The sequence below is a fragment of the Nicotiana tabacum genome, chromosome 6 (genome assembly GCF_000715075.1).
Source record: "Nicotiana tabacum cultivar K326 chromosome 6, ASM71507v2, whole genome shotgun sequence".
NCBI classification, from domain to species: Eukaryota; Viridiplantae; Streptophyta; class Magnoliopsida; order Solanales; family Solanaceae; genus Nicotiana; species Nicotiana tabacum.
In genome coordinates this window covers 23,502,452-23,530,412 of record NC_134085.1, presented here as the reverse complement: position 1 = coordinate 23,530,412, position 27,961 = coordinate 23,502,452, and the positions used below count along the sequence as shown (strand labels likewise).

At 38.7% G+C, this 27,961-nt stretch overlaps 1 protein-coding gene across 5 annotated transcripts in view; it reads right to left on the bottom strand.

Moving 5' to 3' along the window:
• LOC107780070 (protein PHOTOPERIOD-INDEPENDENT EARLY FLOWERING 1) overlaps nt 1-26,336 on the bottom strand; it is a 35,281-nt gene extending 8,945 nt beyond the window's left edge. Inside the window, exons 1-19 of one of the 5 annotated variants that reach the window (XM_075254620.1) lie at nt 26,180-26,316; nt 14,793-14,852; nt 12,424-12,517; nt 10,544-10,624; nt 10,342-10,449; nt 10,130-10,210; nt 9,941-10,029; nt 9,592-9,737; nt 9,442-9,503; nt 7,882-8,017; nt 7,597-7,668; nt 7,446-7,513; nt 7,223-7,357; nt 6,676-6,726; nt 6,416-6,484; nt 6,208-6,270; nt 2,791-6,133; nt 2,412-2,476; nt 2,228-2,292 (exon numbers count right to left, since the gene is read on the bottom strand). In XM_075254620.1, the coding sequence (XP_075110721.1) occupies nt 2,228-2,292; nt 2,412-2,476; nt 2,791-6,133; nt 6,208-6,270; nt 6,416-6,484; nt 6,676-6,726; nt 7,223-7,357; nt 7,446-7,513; nt 7,597-7,668; nt 7,882-8,017; nt 9,442-9,503; nt 9,592-9,737; nt 9,941-10,029; nt 10,130-10,210; nt 10,342-10,449; nt 10,544-10,624; nt 12,424-12,483 (4,694 nt within the window). In that variant the 5' untranslated portion in view covers nt 12,484-12,517; nt 14,793-14,852; nt 26,180-26,316. Of the gene's footprint in view, nt 1-2,227; nt 2,293-2,411; nt 2,477-2,790; nt 6,134-6,207; nt 6,271-6,415; nt 6,485-6,675; nt 6,727-7,222; nt 7,358-7,445; nt 7,514-7,596; nt 7,669-7,881; nt 8,018-8,903; nt 8,973-9,441; nt 9,504-9,591; nt 9,738-9,940; nt 10,030-10,129; nt 10,211-10,341; nt 10,450-10,543; nt 10,625-11,519; nt 11,544-12,423; nt 12,518-14,792; nt 14,853-26,179 lie in introns of those variants that run through there. The other 4 variants (XM_075254619.1, XM_075254621.1, XM_016600591.2 and 1 more) reach the window with 4 other exon arrangements.
• Nucleotides 26,337-27,961: the final 1,625 nt, after the last annotated feature.

Here is a 27,961-nt window from a genome sequence, read left to right as displayed (position 1 = left end):
CCAGGAAGGATAAAATTAGAAATGAAGTTATTAGAGACAAGGTGGGAGTGGCCCCTGTGGAATACAAACTACGAGAATCGAGGCTGAGATGGTTTGGGCACGTGATGAGGAGAGACATAGACGTTCTGGTTAGGAGGTGTGAGAGGTTGACCAGGGCGGGTCTGAGAAAAGGTAGAGGTAGGCCTAAGAAGTACTGGGGAGAGGTGATTAGGCAGGACATGACATTGCTTCAGCTTACGAAGACATGACCCTAGATAGGAAGGTATGGAGGTCGAGAATCAGAGTCGAAGGTTGAGGTAGTCGAGGGTATCTCCTAGTCTTACCGATAGTATTAGTAATATTCTTATATATTCTTGTTCCTAGATCTTTTTATTGCATGTTGTGTCATTCGAACAGTAGTATTAGTCTTATTCTTGTATTTCTTATCTTTAAATCTTTGTTTTTATACGTTGTGTCTTTGTTTTTCCTTGTTAGTTAGTTATGGTCGGTTGCTTCCTTGCCATTGTTTCTTAAGCCGAGAATCTATCAGAAACAGCATCTCTACGTACACATTACCCTCCCTAGACCCCACTTGTGGGATTACACTGGGTTTGTTGTTGTTTCTATCAAATGGGTCCAACGATGATTTTTTTTCATTCTTAAAGATTGAAGCTCCTTAAAGTTGGACAAGAAGGCACTTTTTTATGTTATAATCAATCAATGGGATCATCATCTAGTTTTTTCCATTAAAGTACAATTACATTGTCGGAATAGTTTTTGCTTGTTCTGCACAATTTTTGATGATTTGGAATCCAATAATTTGATATTTTTTGTGCAGAATTTTTGAAGTCCCACCATGGACCAATATTTTGCTGGTGTTTAAGACGCTGAAGCAATTTTCCCAGAAATTTTGATAAATGCAGCTTTTTTTGTTCTGATTTCTTCTCCTCGATTCTCTCTTATTCTTTCTCATCTTTTTTTCTGATTCTTTTGGTTGGATGTGCTTCTTCTGGTGACGTTCTGGCAGAGGTGAGGTGATCGAGTGGGGTTCAAAATTTTGAATTCCAATTTTGAATTAATAGGGTTTAAATCGGGATGGGTCGACTATTGGACGGGTTACGGGTGGGTTTGAATATTTGGGTTGGGGTTTAAGTTAGGCCAATGGGCTTAAGACACTTGGATATTGAATAAGTTTTTTTTTTTTCCTTTTCAGAAAGGGCCGTTAGTAATAAGGGTAAGGCTGACCCAAAAAAATAACGGTGCGCGATTTTTATTCAAATAGGTGGACAGAGTGCATTTTTGTACCAATTCCGATATTCCAGGGGTAGTTTTGGACCTTTTGCCATTTTTCCACCAACCAATAATGAGTACGAAAGCACATATACCCAAATTTCAATAAAATGAACCTTGGGCCTAACTCAACCCCAACATACTAACTCATGAGGCGAGGATTGTCCAAGAGTATATAAGAAAAACAACCCATTCCCTCTGCCAATGTAGGACACTTAATCTCCACCCCCACCCCATAAGTTCGGGACTGGACATCATGTGTCTCAACAATATAACATGAGGACCCAACATTGGGTAAACCAAGAATAGGGATGGATCTGGCTCTAATATCAGCTTGGGCCTAACTCAAACTTAAAAACTAGCTTGGAAGGTGAGAATTGTACAAAACCATAGAAATAGACAACACCACATTCCTAATTAAGACACTTTCTTACTTAACAGGTACAATCAATCTCCTTTAAGTGGAAATCCCTCATCCAAATTTTTTATTTTTTGATAAGGTAAAGTTTTATCGATAAAAGTACCAAGATGGTACAGAAAATTACATAAAGGAACAGATATATACAGGACAAAGCCCTCATCCAAAGTTCATTCCATCAAACCACAATAATCCATTGAATTAAGTCAATATATATATACCACAAAAGCTCCGGAAGAGATCTTGCAAAGCACGAGCAAAGAAGAAACAGCTAATCTCACTATGCATGCCCTAAATACTAACGACACAAAAATATTGATCCATGGAGGCACAAATAACATCCTACAGCAAAACGGTAGAAGCTAATAAAGTCAAGTAAGATAATTGACAATCAAGATTCCAAAAGAAAAGATAAGGAATAGTAAAGATTCAGAATAGAAGAAGAAAGACAAGCAGACTCTTAATTATCTCAGAAAGAAAACATAAAAGAAATGAAAGAACGATAGGAAACAGTTACTTATTATTACAGGAATCACTTACCCCATCGAGTTCTCATATTCTGCAAGCTCCTTCTCTTTAGCTTCAGCTTCAAGTTCCTCCATCAACTGTCATATTATAAGGTAAGTTATTCCAAAAGAACAGATGTGAAACCTTCAGATTTTATAAAGGACCAAAGGAGAAGGGTGACAGGAGAAATGACCCAAAGTATCACAAAATTACTGACCTGATGTTGAGCCAAAGCCTCCACCTGCTGTCTGTATACCTCAGTCGCAAAATCAGCATCCCATCCTGACATTAACAGGAACGTTACTCATTTGAAATACATTCTTAGAAGCATATATTCAGCTAATTAAAAATGCTTGCAACCTCAAATATCTAAGATAATGTTTAGTATAACTACCAGTAAAACATTTTTGTTTCAAATCATAGTATTGATCCAATTAATGACCAGCATCGAAGGCCAAATTTGATCATATTCCTCACATATAAGAGGCTACAACCTATTTCAGTCTGAACATTTTCTTCTATAGATAGCTAGGTCAAATATTTACTCGGAACAAATACAAAAACAAACAGTTATGAAGGGGTTAAGATAAGCTTACTTTCGTAAACTAAAGGTTCTTCATCATCATCAATCTCTGCTTCCATATCTTCCTTCAATTTCTCAATTCTATCCAATTCCCATTCAGTTTCTTCAAAATGACCTTGTGATTCAATAGCTGTCTTGTCTATGATAGGGTCCCATAACTCCAGAAAACGTACAGCATATCGATCAATTGGACGCAACTGACTCTCGAAAGACAAGATAGCTTGTCCTGCAGCAGCAGCAGCTGCTGCCATCTGTTTGACATCGGCCAACATGTCAATGTCATCATCTTTACCAGCAAAAGTAATTGCTTGTTCTTTTAATGGATTACTAGCATTTGACATAGCCACAAGTTCTTTGCCTGATGTTGTAACTGGGACTTCATGATCAGCAGGCTCATCAGCCTTCATCTCATCATCATTACCAAGTTCATCTTCTTCCAACCTACCAACTGCTTCTTCAGTGAACTCCTGATTGTCTACTGCCTCTTCCTGTTCAACTTTCTTCAGAGCCATGTAATCCGCCTCATCTTCTACATTTTGCAGAGCAGCCTCCACGTCAGCATTAGAGAGCTGAACCTCAGTAACATTGCTATTCTTCTCTCCTTCAATGTTCTTTAAGGAAACTGTTCTGTGGCCTGAGAACAATTCCATTGGATCCAGTTTCTTGAAGAATTCAGTGTTGTAACTTCCACCCTGTATAACCAAATCATCCAGAGCTCGCTTCTGGTTTGCTTTTTTCAAAATATTCTCTTCAATGGTACTCTCACTTATCAATCGATAAATATGTACTTCACGGGTCTGGCCTATTCTATGACAGCGATCTTGAGCTTGTTGATCCATAGCTGGATTCCAGTCGCTATCATAAAAGATGACTGTGTCTGCCCCCACCAAGTTGATGCCAACTCCACCACTGCGGGTTGATAAAATAAAAAGGAAAATCTTTGGATTTGTGTTGAACCGTTGCATCAAAGTTTGTCTCTGTTCGGGCAGAGTAGAACCATCCAGACGCATGTAAGTGTAACCATACAAATTAATGAAAGCTTCTAAAACATCAAGCATCTTTGTCATTTGGGTGAAAATTAGTGCACGGTGACCTCCTGATTTTAATCGCCTCAACAAACCTGCAAGCTCCTGCAGCTTTCCACAGTCAAATTGTATGAGCCGCCTATCTGGAAAGTAGACTTGCCTTCTAACAATGGCTGGGCGAAAAGGAGTGAGAAGCGGAGAGAGAACCTTAGAAGATCTCTCCTTAAAGGTTGGACTAAAAAATACGGAAGTACCTGGTTTACTGCACCAGCAAGCAGGTGCTGGGGAACGTGCAGCAGGGATTGCAAACATGAAAGTCTCAACCTGATCAACCATTTTTTGGAATCTCTCAACTGGCGACAGTATCAAGTCTGCAAGCCTAGAGGAGTACAGGTATGACAAGGGATTACTTTTCTGACAGTAAATACCGTGAACAGGATGTTTCACAGTAACAATCTCCCGAAGACTTGTTGAATATACAGGTTTCCGCTTACACTTGATGGAATTCCACCATGCAACAGATGCCGCTCTCTCCTTTGCTTCTCTTAGCCTCTCCTCGACGAGTGCCTTTTGGATCTCTTCAAATATGTTTGTCCCATGAAACTTCTTATTCCGTTTAAGTACTAGTGAAGTTTCTTCACCATGAATTTGAGTCACACGACCCTCAATCAAGCTTGAAGGGGTAGCAATGGATTGAACATCATGACTCTCCCAAGAGGTCATTGAAAAATCAAGATGTGTAAACAACAGCCCCAAAGCCCCAAGGTTGATAGATGAAAAGATACCATGTGACAGAATCGAGCAAATGGAAGAGCTCAAGTGCATATCAATACCACTCATATCAAAGGAGCTCACTATTGGACGTCCTTCAAATAAATCAGGGTGATTGCACACTTTGCGAAGTTGCATTATAACACTTATCATTGCAAAAAAATTTGAACTAGCAAGAGTAGCTTGTGTCTCCGAACTGGCAATAAAGTCTTCATACAAGTTACGCTGCCTCCTTGATAGCTTACAATAAATGACGTGCTCATGTTTTGAAGGAAGCTGCTTCTCCACATCCCTCTTCAACCGGCGGAGAATAAAGGGACGAAGGACATTATGCAAGCGATCAACAACTTCCTTATTAACCTTTTCTTGTCCCTCAACCATTCCAGATATAGGATTACAGAACCAATCTTTGAATTCCTGGTGAGATTGAAAAATATGAGGCATCAAGAAATGCATTAGAGACCACAGCTCCATGAGATCATTCTGCAATGGTGTACCAGTCAAAAGAATACGCCGTTTTGAGTTAAAATTGAGAAGTGTTTGCCATCTTTGCGATTTCCAATTCTTTATTAGATGAGCTTCATCTAAAATCAAGTACTTCCACTTCTTACGCTTGAAAACTTTGGAGTCCTGTATAACAAGTCTGTAAGTTGTGATACATATATGAAACGAGTTTGGCTTCAACCAACCTTGCCTTTTAATCTTTCGCTCTTTTGCACTGCCAAAATATGTCAAAATTTTGAAAGCAGGACACCATCTAAGAAACTCAGTCTCCCAGTTTAGCATGACACTAGTTGGGACAACAATAAGATGAGGACCCCATATTCCTTTTTCACATGCTAGGTGAGCAAGAAGAGCAATTGTCATGATAGTCTTCCCCAAACCCATTTCATCTGCTAGGATCCCATTAAGTTTCTTCTCATACATGGTTACAAGCCAGTCCAAACCAATATGTTGATACTCACGAAGGGGAAATTTTAGAAGGAAGGGGAACTTAGTCCGCACTTTGGTTGTTGAGAAGGTGTTACCTGTTGGTTGTGCTGATCTGGCAGCAGCTGCTGCATCAGCAATTATATCATCACTTTGCCTTTCTTCCCCTGTTTTATCCATGCTTCCAACTTCCTTTTCTTCTGTCTCAGTGACCGTAGCGGGCAGTACATCGCTCGGTCCATCATTTACTTGACTGGGTTCAGATTCATTTTTTGCTGGCGATTCTGAAAAATCCTCCCCCTGCCTTTCTTCCACTGTTTTATCCATGCTTCGAACTTCCTTTTCTTCAGTCTCGGTGACTGTAGTGGGCAGTAAATCGTTCGGTCCATCATTTACTTGATTGGGTTCAGATTCATTTTTTGCTGGTGATTCTGAAAAATTCTCACTCTGCCTTTCTTCCCCTGTTTTATCCATGCTTTCAACTTCCCTTTCTTCTGTCTCAGCGACTGTAGTGGGCAGTACATCACTCAGTCCATCATTTACTTGACTCAGTTCAGATACATTCTGTGCTGTTGAAGCAGACGCATATGATTCAGAATCATCCCCCACATTTTCATCAGTATCATAATCCTAACAAGCGAAAGGTGATAGTGGTAAGAATAAAATGTAAACCAAGTCCTACAGAAGAGGAGAGCACCACATACCTCTTTATACCTAGCAAGGAGCTCATCTAAAGGAAGTTCGCTCTCCTTCTGCAACAGTGCAATCTGAAAATTGAGAATTTAGCGCAAGAAATCAAATGGAATGTTCAACCATTTTGAAGCTCCATTACATGTGAGGGGAAAACTGGACCAGGTCTACGTATGATGGAATGCATCTTCAGTTATGAAGGTCAAAAGAGTGAGCTTTTACCTCATCTGCAGCATCATTCGGCTCTGCCTTTGCCAATTCTTCCTCCTCTAACAAAGTTGTTTCATCATCCTATCAAAACCATGCAGAGTAATTAAATTTTTAAGCAATCTCAAAGCCTAGATAAAGCAAGATATTAGCCACAAAATTCAACTCGGAAATTAGAGAACACAATAAAAAATGAACTGTAAAAAGATGAAACTTTGCCTCAGACAAGATGAAGCTCTCCAACCAACTGAACAATATAGCAGTTATTGCCTTACCATATTGCATTCTTTATTTTCACCAAGAGCAAGGACATAATCATCATCATCCTACATAAAATGGAGAAAAATCAGAGAAAGGTATGAAAAACTGAAGATACTCATCATGATGCATACTAAGGAGACCAAAGAAACCAACTTCTGATAGAAAAACACTGCATTCCATGAAAATGCGAGATGAAAATTTTAGTTTTTTTCATCATAAGTGATTCACACTCGAAGTTCCCTCCAAAATCTTGATATTCAATACTCAAATGCTATCAATTGGGCCCGCATTGAAGGAGGACCCCAGAAGTGCAGCTCCTCTATGACAAAGCAATAAATCGTACTTGATGGTCATGCATCAAGTTAAAATTCCAAAAACAAATATACACAAACATCTATATTGCAAGGCATTGGTTTTTAATGATAAGTAATGAGCGATAAGTTTTCTTGGATGTTAGCTAAGGAAAAATTTCTGCAGAGTACTTCTTAGTCAGGATTGGAATATTGATAATTGATAATGAGAGGTTTAATTAGAAAAAAGTTGTTAGATAAGCATCTTCACCTGTTCATCATTAAAGACACCTAACAAATTAACTTTGTCTAACTCTTGATACTTCTTTGGAGGAATTTTTAGCTTGTTTTGTCCTAGGTCAGGATACTGGTTATTTGGTACTGATAAGACGCCATTACTTTCAACCTGCAAGTACCAGAAAGCATATATATCACCTTGACCACTTACCTCGTTATAGAAGTCAAAGCAGTAACCATAAACACATACAACTTACAGAACGACGACCAGAAATGGCAGGTGAGCAGCCCCCGTTGGTCTCAATAGCAACATCATCATCTCTACCTGTACAACATCATTATTTGAAATTCATGGAGAGTTCCATGACTTAATAATTAGCAAATAAACTAAGTGGCAGATCCACTCACATTTATCACTGTCCTCGCCAGAACTGACCGTAACATCTGCACCACTCTTCTCTGGGCTACAATCTCTGCTAGCTGAAAGTTCGCAACGATTAAACAAAATCAAACACATAATTTAGATGATCCTTCGCCAAAATCATGGGATTATCCTAAAAAACAAGGAGACATAAGACAAGATAGTTCATTTTCCTCACGATCGTCAGATGATACAGAAACTTGTCAAATTTGAAGGATGGAAGAGGCAGGAATGTGAAAAACTTTAGCATAACTCAATCAACCATATTGTACCTTCCCCAACTGCATAATGCTTAAGAAGCTCCTCAAGAGGTAGATCCATTTCATTTTGTAAAGCAGCTAACTCTTCTTCCCTTTCTTCTTTAGTTATAACAGCCTCATCTTCTTCAATGGTATGCTCGTCATCTTCCTAAAGCAGCATCGACATACATGACAATATTGTTTTGTAGAACAAAATTAGCAGAACCGCAACAGACTTTGTAATATCCCCCCTCTAACAATAATGGTTCACATGGCTATAACTCAAAACCAGAGAAGTTAATAAGGAAAAAAACAATCAATTAAGCCATAGGAACAGATAAAGGACCACATAAATACTTCAGATTAATCAAATGAATAAACGGTGTTGATAAGAGCGCCCTTCTCAAACCCAACCCAGAAAGGACGTGGGAACTCAATTCGCTTCACCAGTACAAAGATTGGTAACTCATCAGAGACTTCTAGTCTACAGACGACTTGAAAGTACAGAAGACAAAGCAACATGGTTTTTGACTTGATCAATGCAATAGATAATATACCATAACACAAAATTCTCTGGTACATATCCTACTAACAATGACTACCAATGATTTCATAGAGATCAGACAATTGCAGTCAAATCTTTATCCCCAAAAAAATGGTTGCAGTCAGATCCCTGTTCAGTTCTCAGCCTAAAAAATTCCGAACAACAGTAAAGCCACACAGAAATAAAAAAAAACAACAGTCAACTTCAAATCATCTCCCCATTATGTGTGAGTGTGCACAAACGTTGTATGTTTTCAGACTCCTTGAATTCCTTTATACAAGGTACTTGAATTTATTGTTTCTTGCTTTGGAATGTTTAAGGCTAAAAGGTGATAAAATATAAATTTTTCACACTATTTGGATTAGCTGAGGTAACTTCCTGACATTTGAGTTCTGGAACAAAAAGATTAATCTAGTATAAGAAGGTTTGATCCTTGACATTCTTCACAAAAAAAGATCGTCCATGATGAGAATAATAAGTGCTCACATAATTCAACATTATATGTTATGACCTTGGTTATGAGAATCCACACAACTGCTTCAAGAAATTAAAGGTCTGAAATGACTGGTGCCCCCATAAAGTTATTGCCTGCCATTTGGATTAGATGATTGCATTAACATGCATTAGTAATGTTATACTCTGCAAGGTCATCTAAGTACATTTTAATTCGCCATAAAGATCAACATATTGATTAGGTCTTATTTGCAAATAAATCAAGCTCTATTCAGGGCTGTGATATCAACTGTGTAGCACAAAGAGAGGGGGCAGAGAGGAAGAAAATTCTCCAAAACTTGTGTCATCAGAAAATTGGCTTCAAAGCTAGTTTCCTAAATTAGCTTAATATTGAAGCCACGCAAAGTGCTATGATCAATAATTTGGTTTCTAGCTCAAGTATAAATATTTCATTCTGCTCCTCGCATTCAAGTATTTCATGAATACATGTCAAACAACTTTCTAATGGTAACAATGAGCGACATGTAAGACTTCAAGATCCTACAAACATAAATATGCACAGTATCAAACTCCACTATTGCTATTCGAAAGCTTACCATTTCGTCTTCAGACTGCACGTCAAAATCATCATCAATATCACTACCAGTCGAATGAGATTCTGAAATTTCAGTTTACGTAAGAAACTAGGGGAAAATATTGTCAAAACGCTTGTCAATATTGGTCAGAAATCTAGTTACTGTACTTACGAAGATTTTCTCCTGCACGATTCTTTACATCCCCTTCACTCCCTTCTTTTAATTGAATTCTCAAGGCTTCTGGTGCAGACAAAGAATTGGTTCGTTTGCTAGTAGTTGGTGAACTTACAAGGTTCTCTGCGAGCATTGTTGAGTACCTGGGATAAAAACAAGAAGAGTGCCAAATTGTGTTATTCTTAGGTCAATCAATCAACTAAACCTCAATTCGTAGCTATCAGGGCTGATCATGTTGTTCATTGTGTGTACAAAATTTTAACATCTTTTCATAGCAAATAAGAGGGTCTTCCTAGCAATATAAATGGCGTCAGCAAAGCAGGATAGAAAGGGAAAAGGACTGAACCTTTCTGTTTGTCCAAGAAGGAACTCTAGCTGCTTGTCAAGTGCTTTCTTCTTCTTCTCATCCAACTCCAACTGATGCTTGTAAAGAACCTGAAATATGAAAAACATGGGAACAATCTCTGTCAAATCTCAAGATCACTTGGAGTGAAAAAACCAACTGCTTCAGAAAATTCTCCAGAAAATGAATTACCAGCTTCTCTATTTTTAACCAAAATTTTTTGATGTCCTTTGAGATATTGAGTGCAACTTTTCGCAAACGTTGCTCTTCTTCCTGATGACATATTATAGAAGAGAAATAAGTAAAATTTAGCAATATAAATAGTAAAGAATGCAAAATACTGAAGTTTTGGTCACTAAATACGACAATATTCACGTGCAGGGAGAAGAGAATAAAACATCAACCTTAACTCTCTTTTCTCCCCGTGTCGCCTGATCAAGCATTCCCTTGCTAGCTCGTATAGCAACCTTCTTTGCCTGAGCCAACTTCCACTTTCTCTCTGATTCAAAGTCCTGTAAATAAGATATCTTCCTTAGAATAACTTCATTGACATTAATCTAATAGCTTACACAATTGCTCCTGAACTAAGGAAAGGACTTTCTATACCTTTGACAACCAGACCATCTCTTCCAGAACATGATCCCAGTGTGTTTTAGGTCGTCGAGGTTCTTTAGGTGCTTCAAGACCCTAAATACAAATCAAGAAAATAAGCAAGCGGAAAATGTAAAACACAAGAAAGTAACAAGGTACCCCCTGATTATTCATTCATGTAGCTACCAGAGCTTATCCTATAACACTATGATAGGACAATTATTACCTACCCATGACTGAACAAATTCCATCATGGGGATACCCGAACATCTAGCTTACTAATTAGGTAGATCTGTTTCAATTATATCTCTCAAGAGCAAGAAAGAACATAACCTATGTCACACAATTGTTTGGGGAAAAAATTTGGTCCAACAGATTCTGACACTAGATTTGCAATATGTTCCACATTTTATCTTTTCATATTTTTCTGAAATGTTCCACTAAAACTAGTGGTTTATATTATGTTTCACATTTTATCTTTCCATATTCCCCCATCCTTATACAAGGTCAAGAAAGAACCTCCTCTCTTATAGAATATTCTTAAGCTACTTTTCTTGGGTGTAGGGTCTCTTTCCTAGGAGCTCATAGGAAGGCAAGGTTAGATAGTTCTTTATTCTTTTTTTCGTTCTCGTTATTTCAAAGAGTGTTTTTTTGCCTATTTCTTTGTCGAGTATCACTAAGATTACATTGCATAGCAATAATCACAATTGGTTAGTCACGTGAGAAAAGCATGTGCAGAACAATCAATCACAATGCTAATAGGCCATATGGCAAGTTGTAATCATTAAAGTGATGCCAGGGTCAAATGTGTAACATTTTGATACATCAGCATGTTCCAGTCAAGAGTATTAGATAACAAGAAAATAGAAAACAAAAGTTAAATAGTTTAATGAACTAATGCACTAAAAGGATCAATTTGCAACTTTGGATCAACCAAGTGAGAAGTCCCAAAAAACATTAACGAAATGCATGGACCTGAACAGTAATATACTATGTTTCACAGTTATCTTTGTCATTCTCCAATAATGAGAGCATTTGGCATCTTCTAGGACGGCATCCAGTTTGCTTTAAAACAAAAAGGCATCCATACATTGATAGACAACACAGCAGCAGCTAATTGCTCTACTTATTAACTCTTTCACATCGACTGCTGATACTTCCAAGGGTTCAGTCCAAACATAATTATGAACAGCCTCCATTCTAGATAAGACCTTCTGGCGTAAATTGATATAGTTAAAAGTATACTTGATTCCCTGGTGTGAACTTTAAATTAAGATACCCCCTTAAGAAATAAAGACTTGAAAACATCTTCTGCACATGACAGATTTACATGGAATCTCATCAATGTACTGTTGCACAATAGTGTATTCCACCCACTAGATTTCACTGTAGTGCCTGTGTGCCATTTGCAGCTGGAACTGGAATGCCTTTAAAATAGGCACATTTTAGCAACCAAGAAAATTTCAAATTACATGGCTGAAAAACCACTGCCAGGGTTTGGACTATCACCCACCAACCACAATGCTTAGATTGTCCTAGGTTCAGCAGACCAATCCATTCACATTCTATGCATACTGCTATGCTAACATCATGGATACTTGCTCAGCCTAAGCACCAAAAAAGGAATAATGCACTATTCAAAAACAGTCCTCACTTGCCCAAAAACAGAAAAAGATAAAGAACAACAACAGCAACCTGGTGTAATCCCACAAGAGGGGAAAACTAGAAAAAGATAAAGAAAAAAGAAAATAGAGAAACAACCCCATTCACTTTGAGAATGCAGATATAAAAGAAACTGGATCAATAAGAAAAAGGATTAACACAATTGAAAAATCCAGACTTTAGACGATGGCTTCTAACTTTAAGAATGATTGCAACTAAGATCCAATTCATACCTTTTGACGTCGGACACGTATTTCATGGTCCGGCTTAGACTTGTACCCTTTAGAAGCCATATATCTCAAGATACATACACCATGATTCCGGCCTCTACACATGTAAAAAGAAAATTAGCTACAGGCACAAACTTATCTCCATAACAAGGAAGAATATAGGAAAGGAAAATGAATTCAAGAATATGGAAACACCTAGCTTATCTAGATCAAACACAGTATGTAGGTATAGTTTATTAACAACTACCAAAGAGGAATGTCTAACTGGTGTCAAGAGGCACCAGATTATGATCTTATCAAGGATAAGCGAGGCTAGTTGTTTTCTCCAGATGAGCAAAAGCTAGGGAAGATTACATGTATGCTTTCACCTTATCCATTGTGGTGGGCGATGGAAGAAAAAACAGGTTTTGACACTATCCCAGACACTTCTCCTATTCTCTACCGCAGTTGATCCTTCTCCTCAATTATTCATTTCCACAAAACTTCTGAGTACATCTTCTGGAAACCCCACACTAAAGGGCACTTCTCTTTTAAAAAACTGCTACAACACCCTCACTATCTCACCCCCTGGTCTGGTTCCCTGGCCTTGGAAACAATTCGGAAGAGCAATGCCCCTTACAAGGTCAAATGTCTCTCTTGGATTGTTGCAAAAGGCAGATGCCTCACATTGGATAATCTACAAAAGAGGGACTTCCTATTATGTAATAGGTGCTCACTTTGCAAGGAGCAGGAAGAAGATCACCATTCATTCCTTCACTGCAGGATTTCTTCCCAAATCTGGAATTTTGTTTTTATTATTCTCGGAATCCTATGGTGCATGCCAAGAACTACTTTGGACTTCCTCCTGCATAAAAAAGGCTTGACTAATGCCTCTTCTAAAACTTGGAATTCCATCGTCGCAACTGTAGGGTGGGTCATTTGGAAGGAAAGAAATGCACGAGCTTTTCAAGACGAGGACATTGTAGTTAAACTTAAATTCAATTGTTAATCCTTGCTTAGTTTTTCGTTTAACATGGCTGTGGCAAATTTGTTAGTGCCCCATCATGATAGTTTCTTACACTATACGTTTTGTAATGTCCTTACACTTTGTATGTATCTTTAACAGTGCTATTTTACATCAATAAAACCCTTAGTTCACTATACGTTTTGTAATGTCCTTACACTTTGTATGTATCTTTAACAGGGCTATTTTACGTCAATAAAACCCTTACTTTGCCTATCAAAAGGAAGAAAAAACTAGGGAATGTTCTAGGGTTTTTTAAAACTAACTAGATAGGTGAGAAGGATACTATCACTCTTCTCAGAAGTTGTTCATTTCTGAACCACATATAAGAACTATCAACTGAGCACATCAAGTTTATTTACACAAACAAACAGAAAAAAGTTCTCTCCAGTAGAATATTTTACAACATAAAACAATGAAGATCATTAATTAAACACTCTTCTATATTTTGTTCTTCTCGAATGCACTGATTGAAATGTACTGGTGGATGATGCCGGTAGACAGAAAACCAGCTGCTCCCTTATCACATCTTCTATTAACAGCTCCTTATAAATATCACGTTCCCAGGATGCATACAACCCCCTAATCCTAAATACCCGTGCTTCTAGGTCCCTATTTTCGTACAGCCACCTCACTTTACAAATTACTTTATATATTTGGTAGCAGTAAGAGAGAGTTTTTATTAATTACCAACAATAATTGTATGCTGTGCAGTATGTACAGGAAAGCTATTACATTACTTTATATATATTATAAGCAAAGAGATAGCAACCAAGAAAAACGCAACTTGTACACAATGTATAAAACTTCAAAAATGACATACGTATGTCCAAAGAATCCCAAACAAACAAATCCACACGCAAGTCAAGAGCCCATGCTTTGTGTTATGACAGCAGTATTATTCGTTCGGTTAACTATGGTATAACTATGGATAACAGGAAATCTCAATAAAATCTCTATCATATTTGTCACGCCCCAAACTAGGGGAGGCACGACTGGCACTCGATACTGTATTCGATCGAGTTAGCCACTAAACATACTAGCTAACTAAACTGGGGCCCAACAGATCGAGCAGCACAACATCTGAAATACTAAGCCTGGACCGTTAAACAAAGGTAGACGAGCCAAAATAATAAAGTACTAGTTGGACGACGAGGCCGCGATTGGAGACATACATGCCTACACACATATATATACATGCCAAGCCTATGGGCTGGATACTGAAAGCTGCAAAAAGAAACCCAGAATACTGTGTCCACAATAGCCTCTAAGAGTGTCATAAGCACTGTCGGAACAAGGCCCCGACTATACCCAAACTGTACACAAAAGTAACCATCCTATGAAAGCTCCAGGAAGAGGTGGAGCTTACCATCTCACAGCTGAACCCCGAAATCCTAGCGGAGGGGTCGATCGGAGTCCCTACCTGGACCTGCACGCACGAAACAAAAATGTAGTGTCCCCGGCAACGGGACATCAGTACGAATAAAAATGTACTGGTATGTAAGGCAGAAAGTAGAATCATACATAGCTGATGTAAAAAAAATAATAGTGAAACCACCTGACACTGAAACTCTTATAGCCTCCATGACCGACATCCGACCTCATAGTAATCAATTATGCATGGTATGCTCGTGTAAGCGTATGTCGTGAATACATATATATTGATGCAAATGCATGACATACCCAACCAAATGCTAGCAATGGCGGTCTCTCCCAATAGCTAACCGGTATCATATTGCCAACCTGTGGCCATCTGTACAATATATATAGTTTTTCGGGCAGATAGGCCCCTTACCTCCGATTATAGCGCGAAGTTCATGCATAATATGTCATGTATGATATGAACTTTGAATGCACATAATAGGCCATAACAAGAACTTAGCCTATCTTGGCTCATTGGTACTCTTATTCTCATGATCTCATAATCACCTTCGTATCGCATACAGTTGTCTCGTGGAACCTCATATGTTTTCTTTGAATAAATAAGCTTGAAAACTTAACTCGACTTTTAGAAAGATAACTTAACTCTGAAGATGTTCATAAAAAGCTTAAGGTGCTTCACTTAGTCCTTATACCTGATTTCTTGATAATTAGTAAAGGAAAGTATATCAAAAATCAAGTGTTTTAATAGCTTAAACGTAAAATTTATATTTGAGATTTTTGGAAATCGATGTGTCACTTTAGAGATTTTAAAAATATACTTTAACAAGGAAGATGGACTGATCGTAACTACTACATGCCTTTATTTTGTTTAGTCACACAATCCAAAGACGAATAAGAATTCATATATATAAACATATGGATAAGAAAACCGACAAAATGACCTATATAGATGTCGAATACCCTAATTAACCGAACGAGTGGAATATCAACCTAATAGCATCATGAAAATACTTCAGCTACGATCCCAATGCCTTTCACAGAAGGTCTTTCTAGCAATAGAATAGTAAAATATCACATTTGACGTCTTAGGAATTTCCAAGAATTCGTGAAAAAAGGAAGGACGGAGCTTAGCCTTAAAATACCTTCCCAACGAACGTCCGAATGGTTGTAGTTCCTTCACGAAAGTTGTTCCTTACGTCCTAAGCTTCGCAAACACTATATATATGCAGCTTATACGCACCTATAAACAGTTCATAATTGAGTTTAAATCGGCAGATTTGCCATATGGCCCTAACTTGACGAAACGTCCGTAGAACTTTGTAAAAACGATCATAAAAGAGTCCCAAGATGATTACCTTAGAAAATCAAGTATAAAGCCTGAAGAACCAGCAAGAACAACAAATTCCTATCTTCCAAAAATAGCTCCAAACACAGCTAATAGAAGGGGGAAACAATTGCAAAGCGTGGAGATTGAGTTTCTAGGCACGGGGACAAACTTTAACGGTAGAAATCGTTAAAAACGTACCTTAATCGCTCAAGAACACCATGGAACCCTCTCTTCAGCTCCCTCACTGTTTTGGGACGAAAATAAAATGTTTTAGGGTCTTACAAGTCGGATTTTCCGACTTATACCACCTGTTTGACCCGACTCGGTTCGTGACCCGGTTTCAGCCTGGACAGTCCGGGGTAAAACAGTCATAACTATTACTCCAATGTCCGTTTGATGTGAGGTTTTTTTGGTTGCGAACTAGACTTGTAGACCTTCAATTTGATAGGTTGTGGGTCCCATAACTCATTATATATTGGGAGAAATGATCTGATACATTTAACCCAAAGTTTAGAAAAATTATTAGAGAAATTTACGATCAGTCATTCTTCCTTGTTAAAGTATATTTTTAAAATCTCTAAAGTGACACATCGATTTCCAAAAATCTCAAATATAAATTTTACGTTTAAGCTATTAAAACACTTGATTTTTGATATACTTTCCTTTCCTAATTATCAAGAAATCAGGTATAAGGACCAAGTGAAGCACCTTAAGCTTTTTATGAACATCTTTAGAGTTAAGTTATCATTCTAAAAGTCGAGTTAAGTTTTCAAGCTTATTTATTCAAAGAAAACATATGAGGTTCCACGAGACAATTGTATGCGATACGAAGGTGATTATGAGATCATGAGGATAAGAGTACCTATGAGCCAAGATTGGAAAAGTTCTTGTTATGGCCTATTATGTGCATTCAAAGTTCATATCATACATGGCTTATGCATGGACTTCGAGCTTTAATCGGAGGTAAGGGGCCTATTTGCCCGAAAAACTATATATATTGTACAGATGGCCACAGGTTGGCAATATGATACCGGTTAGCTACCGGGAGAGATCGTCATTGCTAGCATTTGGTTGGGTATCTCATGCATTTGCATCAATATATATGTATTCACGACATACGCTTACACGAGCATACCTTGCATAATTGATTACTATGAGGTCGGATGTCGGTCATGGAGGCTATAAGAGTTTCAGTGTCAGGTGGTATTTTATTACCTTTTTACATCAGCTATGTATGATTCTACTTGCTGCCTTACATACCAGTACATTTTTATTTGTACTGATGTCCCGTTGCCTGGGGACACTACATTTTTGTTTCGTGCGTGCAGGTCCAGGTAGGGACTCTGATCGACCCCTCCGCTAGGATTTCGGGGTTCAGCTGTGAGTTGGTAAGCTCCACCTCTTCCTGGAGCTTTCATAGGATGGTTACTTTTGTGTACAGTTTGGGTATAGTCGGGGCCTTGTTCCGACAGTGCTTATGACACTCTTAGAGGCTATTGTGGACACAGTATTCTGGGTTTCTTTTTGCAGCTTTCAATATCCAGCCCATAGGCTTGGCATGTATATATATGTGTGTAGGCATGTATGTCTCCAATCGCGGCCTCGTCGGCCAGCTAGTACTTTATTATTTTGGCTCGTCTACCTTTGTTTATATGGCTTAGTCTTATCAGATCATTTCTCCCAATATATAATGAGTTATGGGACCCACAACCTATGAATCGAAGGTCTACAAGTCTAGTTCGCAACCAAAAAAACCTCACATCAAACGGACATTGGAGTAAAAAGTTATGACTGTTTTACCTCAGACTATCCAGGCTGAAACCGGGTCGCGAACCGAGTCGGGTCAAACAAGTGATATAAGTCGGCAAATCCGACTTGTGAGACCCAAAAACATTTCATTTTCGTCCCAAAACAGTGAGAGAGCTGAAGAAAGGGTTCCATGGTGTTCTTGAGTGATTAAGGTACGTTTTTAACGATTTCTACCGTTAAAGTTTGTCCCCGTGCCTAGAAACTCAATCTCTACGCTTTGCAATCGTTTCCCCCTTCTATTAGCTGTGTTTGGAGCTATTTTTGGAAGATAGGAATTTGTTGTTCTTGCTGGTTCTTCAGGCTTTATACTTGATTTTCCAAGGTAATCATCTTGGGACTCTTTTATGATCGTTTTTACAAAGTTCTACGGACGTTTCGTCAAGTTAGGGCCATATGGCAAATCTGCCAATTTAAACTCAATTATGAACTATTTATAGGTGCATATAAACTGCATATATATAGTGTTTGCGAAGCTTAGGACGTAAGGAACAACTTTCGTGAAGGAACTACAGGCATTCGGACGTTCATTGGAAAGGTATGTTAAGGCTAAGCTCCGTCCTTCCTTTTTGCACGAATTCTTGGAAATTCTTAAGACGTCAAATGTGATATTTTACTATTCTATTGCTAGAAAGACCTTCTGTGAAAGGCATTGGGATCGTAGCTGAAGTATTTTCATGATACTATTAGGTTGATATTCCACTCGTTCAATTAATTAGGGTATTCGACATCTATATATGTCATTTTGTCGGTTTTCTTATCCATATGTCTATATATATGAATTCTTATTCGTCTTTGGGTTGTGTGACTAAACAAAATAAAGGCATTTAGTTTACGATCAGTCCTTCTTCATTGTTAAAATATATTTTAAAATCTCTAAAGTGACACATCGATTTCCAAAAATCTCAAATATAAATTTTACGTTTAAACTATTAAAACACTTGATTTTTGATATACTTTCCTTTGCTAATTATCAAGAAATCAGGTATAAGGACTAAGTGAAGCACCTTAAGCTTTTAATGAACATCTTCAGAGTTAAGTTATCTTTCTAAAAGTCGAGTTAAGTTTTCAAGCTTATTTATTCAAAGAAAACATATGAGATTACACAAGACAACTGTATGCGATACGAAGGTGATTATGAGATCATGAGAATAAGAGTACCAATGAGCCAAGATAGGCTAAGTTCTTGTTATGGCCTATTATGTGCATTCAAAGTTCATATCATACATGGCATATTATGCATGGACTTCGAGCTATAATCGGAGGTAAGGGGCCTATCTGCCCGAAAAACTATATATATTGTACAGATGGCCACAGGTTGGCAATATGATACCGGTTAGCTATCGGGAGAGACCGCCATTGCTAGCATTTGGTTGGGTATGTCATGCATTTGCATCAATATATATGTATTCACGACATACGCTGACACGAGCATACCATGCATAATTGATTACTATAAGGGCGGATGTCGGTCATGGAGGCTATAAGAGTTTCAGTGTCAGATGGTATCTCTATTACTTTTTTTTACATCAGCTATGTATGATTCTACTTTCTGCCTTACATACCAATACATTTTTATTCGTACTGATGTCCCGTTGCCTGGGGACACTGCATTTTTGTTTCGTGCGTGCAGGTCCAGGTAGGGACTCCGATCGACCCCACCGCTAGGATTTCGGGGTTTAGCTGTGAGTTGGTAAGCTCCACCTCTTCCTGGAGCTTTCATAGGATGATTACTTTTGTGTACAGTTTGGGTATAGTCGGGGCCTTGTTCCGACAGTGCTTATGACACTCTTAAAAGCTATTGTGGACACAGTATTCTGGGTTTCTTTTTGCAGCTTTCAATATCCAACCCATAGGCTTGACATGTATATATATGTGTGTAGGCATGTATGCCTCCAATCGCGGCCTCGTCGGCCAACTAGTACTTTATTATTTTGGCTCGTCTACCTTTGTTTATATGGCTTATTGTTATTCCGGTCATGACTTTAACGGTCCAGGCTTAGTATTTCAGATGTTGTGCTGCTCGATCTGTTGGGCCCAGTTTAGTTAGCTAGTATGTTTAGTGGCTAACTCGATCGAATACAGTATCGAGTGTCAGTCGTGCCTCCCCTAGTTTGGGGCGTGACAATATTCTTAAAGAACTAAATCACCTCCTCAACCGGAATACCAATGTTAAGCTCTTCAACGAGCTCCATATGATGTCTCTAAGCCAGTAATTCAGCTAAACTACAATGTTCCTAATTTTTTTGTTCAGGTAATCTTCCTGCATGAATCTCAATATCTCTGTATCTAATGGTTGTGTTCGACTATACAATGAATAAAAAGACACTTACTTTACTTTCTTTTTTTGTGATAATCGTAGTGTCTGGCCAGCTTACACGCACGTCGACTAATTCCACAGAATACCTGCTACCTCCCATCCGCAGCAGGTACCAGGTAACCCTATCCACCAAGGCTTGGACAGATAGGAAGAAATATTTTAATGTGTTTTTCTCCGATAGGATTTGAACCTGAGACCTCAGGTTCTCAACCCACTTCACCTTCATCCTACATCTAGATAGAATGTGCTAAAATGGAAAGAAAAAACAAAAAAGCAAAAGGAATTTAGAAAATTAAGTGGCTACTTCAAACTACAAGAAACAATATATTGATGAAGTGACTTCACTGAATTCTCATAGCGCCACGAAACCCGAAGACATAGGAACTAGGAAGTAAGATAAAGTCCCTAAGCATTCAAATACACATGAAACAGTATATGGTTTCAGTATTTCACACCTAATGATTTCTACTTTACTAAGTTAGTTCGGTAAGTTAAAGTCCACGCTTGAAATTATTAATTTTTTTTCTTGGTAGAATTACTATCGAGTGTAAACAAATGTCCAGCTACCAAAACACCGAAATAGTAAATTAGAGGAAGTATTATTTAAGATTATAAAACCAAATAAGCATGCGGTCATAAAATGTGAATCTTATTGAGCTTGAAACCATCAAAAAACAATAAGTACATAAATCTTTAAGTTCTAAAATTGTTGGCACTCATAAAATCACTCTTTTTTGCAATATTTATATTATTAGTCGTTGTGAATTTGGGAATTGTAGGCGGATTAGAGTTGAGGAGGTCGTAGAGGCTATGTGTAAGATGAGCAGGGGCCGACCGGGCCGGATGAAATCCCGACAGTTTTGGAAGAGTGTGGGCAGGGCGGGCTTGGAGTGGCTCATTAGGTTTTTTAAATATCATTTTTAGGACGAAAAAGATGCACGAAAAGTGGAGGTGCAGCACGATGGTTCCTTTGTACAAGAACAAGGGTGAATTTCAAAATTGCAACAACTATCGGGTATCAAGCTGCTTAGCTAAGGATAAGGAGTGTGTATGTTTTCGAAAACCAGTTTGGGTTTATGCTGGGGCGTTCGACTACAGAAGCTATTCACCTTGTTAGAAGATCGATGGAACAGTATAGGGAGAGGGAGAAGGACTTGCATATGGTGTTCATCGACTTAGAAAAGGTTTACGATAAAGTCCCAAGGGAGGTTATGTGGAGATGTTTGGAGGCTAGAGGTGTACCCGTTGCCTACATTAGGACGATTAAGGACATGTATGATGGAGCAAAGACCCAAGTGAGGACGGTGGGAGGGGACTCGGACCATTTACTGGTCATGATGGGGTTGCACCGAGGGTCGGCACTCGGCCCTTTTTTGTTTGCCCTGGCAATGGACGTACTGACACGCCACATTCAATGGGAGGTTCCGTGGTGCATGTTATTTGCATATGACATTGTACTGACCGATGAGAGTGAGGCAGTGTTAACGCAAGGTTAGAGGTGTGGAGGCAGACCCTGGAGTCTAAAGGTTTCAAGTTGAGCAGGATCAAGATAGAATACTTGGTGTAAGTTCAATGGTGCAACTCAGGGAGTGGAAGGCGAGGTGAGACTGGATTCACAAGTCATCCCTAGGAGAGGAAGTTTTAAGTACCTTGGGTCTATTATACACAGGGGGATAGGGTGATTGACGAAGATGTACACATCGTATTGGGGCAGGATGGATGAAACGGAGACTTGCTTCAGGTGTTTTGTGTGACAAGAAGGTGCCAACAAAACATAAAGGTATGTTCTATAGAGTGGTGGTCAGACCGACTATGTTGTATGGGGCTGAGTGTTGGCCAGTCAAGAACTCCCATGTCCAGAAGATAAAGGTAGCAGAAATGAGAATGTTGAGATGAATGTGCGGGAACACAAGGTTAGATAGGATTAGGAATGAAATTACTCAGGACAAGGTGGGTGTGGCCCCCTATTGAGGACAAAATGCAAGAAGCGAGGCTTAGATGGTTTGAACATGTGAGGAGGAGGAGAAGCACAGACACAACGGTAAGGAGATGTGAGAGGTTGACATTGGAGGGTCTAAGGAGAGGGAGAGTAAAGGTAGGCCGAAGAAAAATTGTGATTAGGCAAGACATGCCGCCGCTACATCTAGTGGTGGCAAAATGATTAAAAGAAAACAGTTATCCATCCATATTATCCATTAAAATATAGGATGGATAATGAACTTTTAAAAAAAGGTCAAATACGGGTAAGAATCATATTATCCACTTAGAAAATGGATAACCAATGGATAACTAATGGGTTTAACTTTTACATTTGTAAAGCCTCAAATTGGGGGTTCCTCAAGTTTGAGAGACTAGGAATTCTCCCAAAAGTGATCATATTCAGGAAGTCATGGATAATATGGACCGCCGGCTAACCGTTTTTTATCTATATTAAATTTGGATCGGGTCAAATAATTTATCTGTTTTTGCATTATCCATTTTCGACCCACCCATAAACGACCCGACCCGACCATTTGCCACCCCTAGCTATAGCTGACTGAGGATATGACCCTTAATAGGAAGGTGTAGAGGTCGAGGAATAGGGTAGTAGGTTAACTAGTCTAGATTGTTCATACCGGAAGTATTAGTACGTACTCTCGCATTCTGTTGGTATTAGGTTTCTATGACTACATGTTGTTTCTTGCATTTCGGTCATCTTAATATCCTGTTGTTATTTATGCTGATCTTACATGGCTTCTCTGTGGTGTCCCTTCTTATTTTTCTTTTCATTAATGTGGTGCTTATGCTTTCCTAAGCCGAGTAAAATAACATACCTAGTAAAATCCCACTAGTGGGGTCTGGGGAGAGTAGAGTGTACGCAGACCTTACCCCTACCCCAAAAAGGGCAGAGAGGTTGTTTCCTAAGGCAAGCGTCTATTGGAAACGTCTCTATACTCCACAAGGTAGGGGTATGGTCAGCGTACACACTACCCTCCCCAGAACCCGTTATGTGGGATTATACTAAATATGTTGTTGCTGTTATCGTTGTTGTTATGTTATTAGTTTTTTTTCCTTATAAGTGTCTTATGGTTTAGACTTAGTTAAAAAATTCTCTTTTTTATAGAGTCAAATGAAAGGGTCATGATTTTTTCACTTCTATTATGGTTTCTAGGTTTATTTGTAATTATTATACTACTGCTTCAGAAGTGACTTTATTAATGAATCAGATCTGGAAGGATCACAATCCCCCGACTTAGAGGGCATCAAATGCCAGATCTTATGACATTCTTTAGATGCTTAAAGTTAAAATATAGTATTTGCATCGCAATGGATCTAACTTGTACTAAAAATGCCCAGGTTTTTTATGTGTATCCTTACAAATTTCTGATTCTTGAATGTTCAAGTGTGACGATAAGAAAGTGATACGCCAAGTAACAGCCACCAGGAATTAAAACGAACACACAAAGTAGCAGAATCAGTCTGAAATCAGAAAAGAGATGAAACAAAGTAATTAGCCTCACATGACAAATTATGGGCAATGCTCTGACCATCCAAAGGTAAATATAAAAAGGGCACACATCAAAAATCTATGCTTAAAGAACTGCAAAATTTGCACCTTTGAACAAGGAGTCCGTCTACAAACCATTAAAATAGATTGGTTTTAGCAATATCCTATCAAATTGAAAGGAACATTCTGCTTGACCTAGAAATATGCAGTCATTGTTGCTAGGTTGGGTTATTGAACGCAGGCTCTATTAAGAAGAGGACTTTCTGGTTATTGGTCTCGCAATATCACTGTTTTTTACTGGTTTGAAATGTGTCCTCATTTCCCTCCGCTGCAATAAGTTCGTCTCGAATGGCCCTAATAGGCCTAGTTTTCCTCTTTTTTCCTAAAGATATGACAGACAACATGGGAGCTATATTGAAATGGCATAAAAGAAATAACTGAAATGGCATTGAGATAAGCAATTCGACGAACGGAGTATCCCCAGGTTGTTACTGAATCTAATAGATCAGATGTTCCAAATGCCCATGCTCGATATGTGGGAAAATTTACATCTAGCGGTGCTTACCATAGATCCAAATATTCAAACTTGCACTTTTAACAGAAGAGGGGATGCTTTACAGCATGCATCTAGACATTTGCTTATCAGTCATGATTGAGCGGAAGAAGTGGACCGCTATGCTTTTCGGCTCTTCTGCTGATTTTAGCTTCAGAATTCCAGATTGGAGGACTTCTCCATCAAGATGAATATCCATATAGCTTACTAGTTGCAACTATTTTCTTACCATATGAACAGGATAAGCCTTCTTGTTGCATTAAAAGATTAAACCTTTATATACTTTTTGCCCCGAAGTAAAAGACTAAAGACCAACACCCTTCTGGCTTCTTCATAGTGAGGAGAGGCCCATATATAGCCTCATCCATCATTTTTTTCTTGAAGAGGGCAAGTGTTCTTCATCTATGGTACTCTAGGATCATACATGCTCAAAAGAAATCCTAATACCTTGGGGGCTTCATTGTGGGGAAACCCTATCTTAGGATTGCCCGAGATACTATGCATTTGACTCTTGTTGCATTAAAAGATTAGACCTTTATATACTTTTTGCCCCGAAGTAAAAGACTAAAGACCAACACCCTTCTGGCTTCTTCATAGTGAGGAGAGGCCCATATATAGCCTCATCCATCTTTCTTTTTTTCTTGAAAAAGGCAAGTGTTCTTCATCTTGAGATTCATGCAGTTGATAAGAGGATTGCCCGAGATACTATGCATTTTACTCTTGTTGCACTAAAAGATTGGACCTTTATATACTTTTTGCCCCGAAGTAAAAGACCTACACCCTTCTGGCATCTTCATAGAAAGGAGGGGGCCATACATAGCCTCATCCATCATTTTTTTTCTTGAAGGCATGTGTTCTTCATCTTGAGATTCATGCAGCTGATAAGAGGCCCCTATTCCTCTAATTTGTCCTACAGAAACTCTCTGTCAGCTTGGTGTGGGGGGAGCTTTCTTATGGTACTCCAGGATCATACATGCTCAAAAGAAATCCTAATACCTAGGCGGCTTCATTGTGGGGAAACCCTATCTTAGGATTGCCCAAGATACTATGCATTTTACTCTGTCCAAAGCGACCTTTTACAAAGGAGTGCCAAGAACTCGAACGGGGTGACCTAATGATTGAAGAGCTGGACTAACAACTTGAGAATCAAGGTACTAATCACATCAGAGATTACACTAGGTTAATTCTTCTCATATGCCTATGCATTGTTGAGTAGAGAGTTAATGCGTACTCACTCCATCCAAACTTTTGTGGCATACTTTCCTTTTAGTCTGCTCCGAAAAGACAGTCATACTTATTAAGAAATAATTTAACTTCAAACTTCATATTTTACCCGTAATAAGATAATTTATAGCCCAACAAATATTTATGACTTGTTTAGACCACAAGCTGCAAAAATCTTTCTTTCTTTCTTAAACTCCCTAACCAGTCAAACACAGCCAACCTAAACACAACCAGTGCATTCTCCGAGGTGTGTTCAAGCTGGCCTCGGACACCACCATTGTCAAAAAAAAAGTGTCAAAAACTTGTGACAACTCAAAGATTTTACTTGCATGACCTTTACCCACTACCCCTTGTCTCAGCTCAGATCAAAGTTTTCACAAAATAAGAGTCCTTCACACTTGAAAAAAAAAATAAGGATCTTTGACTTCTTCGTACAGGAGTTCAAATGCAAGGATAAAAGCTCCACAAAAAAAACGTAAAAAAATAAATAATCGCGTAAAAGAAAAAGATAAAAGTCCGAACTTTCGAATCTAACGTGTACATGCAAAGTAGAAATTTTATTTTATAAAAAAAGAAAAATAGCAAAAATAAGACTTTACAGGCGGACGGGGAGCGAAGGGTTAGGGGAGAAGAGGTAATGAAGTTATCCGACTAACCTTAATCGGAAAAAGAAAACGAAACCGCCGGAGAAGGCGAGTGAAAAACGCCGGCGGGAGAAACCTCGGCAGCAACGGCGGCGACGGTACTAGCAGTGGCGTTGGAAAAAAATTTGGCGACGGAGCTTCGATTAAAGGGAAAGTTTGGAATGGGACTGACGAAACCAGATTTACCCCTTTTAGGATATTTATTGTGGGGCAAAAGTGTCATTTGGATAAGTTTATAGGTGGACTCCCCGACTCCCCTTTCTCAAAGCCGGACTAATGAGATTGTTCGGTACAACGTGATGCTTCTGTACGGAATAACAGAGTAATACTGCTCGTCTTTTATTTTTATATATCTTTAAAAATGTAAAGTGATGATGATACTAATGTATGGATTAATTTCAAAGTGAATCACCTGAAGTACCCTTGTAATGTTTATATGTTATAAATACATCCCTTGTTAATTAAACTTCCTAGATAGTTGAAACCTTACCCAAATATAAATATAAGGGTTATGTCTATTCTCAAAATCAAACCATAAACCCCTTATAAAAGTAAAATTGCTTGTACACGGTCAAAATCGGGCTTGCCCTTTTTTATGATTAATCGAGACCATGCCATGACAGGCCTAGGTTCGACCCCATGTCGTACCGGACCGTGGCATGGAGTTAGGTTGCCAAGCTCGTGACTCAAGGACCAATCGAGATCGAGATCAGCCAAGACCGAGATCGAGCGGGATAAAGTCCGAGCAAGATCGAGGAAGGCCTCCCGAGCCAAATAACGGAACGCTAAAATATCCGCAATCGGACGAGGATCACGGCAGAAATCTCGGCACATATCAAGAAGAGGCCGATTAATTAGCTAATCATGGGATTTCTTACTGTATTTAGAATTGTACCAAAGGTAGGACTCCCCTACTATATAAAGGGGGTCTGATCATTTGTAATGCACAATATATTCACGCAATTCAAAGCAATATACTATTCTCTAAGCTCTCAATACTCTGTTATTTATTTCATATATCATTTTGCTCGTTCCTTTGGTTCGAGGGTAACCTATCTCGGGGGCTAAAGTTGCTTATCTCATTTGGTTTGTTTTATTCTTATTTTCAGTTAATTTTAATATCAATATTGCATTTTTCTCAGTTTGTACCAAGTAAAATCATGTGTCTTTAAAACCACAGTATAATTCAATTGTTATCCGTTTTTAGGGTAAACGCTAAGGATAGTAGTGATTGTCTGGTACTAACTTTCGTAACACACACTATTTTATACTTGTTCTTGTGAGTACTTTTGATTCCAGGATCAGCATGTCAAACTCTCAAGCAATGCCCACACACACAGACAATGGCCTTGGTCTTCATGGTGAGAATGACAACATAGTTGCCCCAAGAAATGGAGTACCTCCAGTTGACCTCAATGGAGCCCCGGTCGTAGACCCAGTCGACGTTAGTTCCCATATTGCCATTAATGGGAATTTGGCCATCGATCCTGAAAGTAGCATCCGCAGAGGCGTTTGACCAGCCGATCAGAACACACAGGGTGGTGAAGAAGGCGGGATCAGCCTTCGAATGATATTCGAAATGTTGCAGACTCAACAAGATGCAATAGCATAACTCCAAAACCAGAACCGTGCATCGAGCAGGATCGAGCTCGAGCCATCACAAAAAGTTGTTCATAGAGCCGAATCGGTGCCAAAAAGGTCGAATGGAGGTGAATTAGGGAGCGATCCCGCAATCATGAAGATGCTCGAGGAACTAACAAAGTGAATCGAATCGGGAGAGAAGAAAATTAAAGC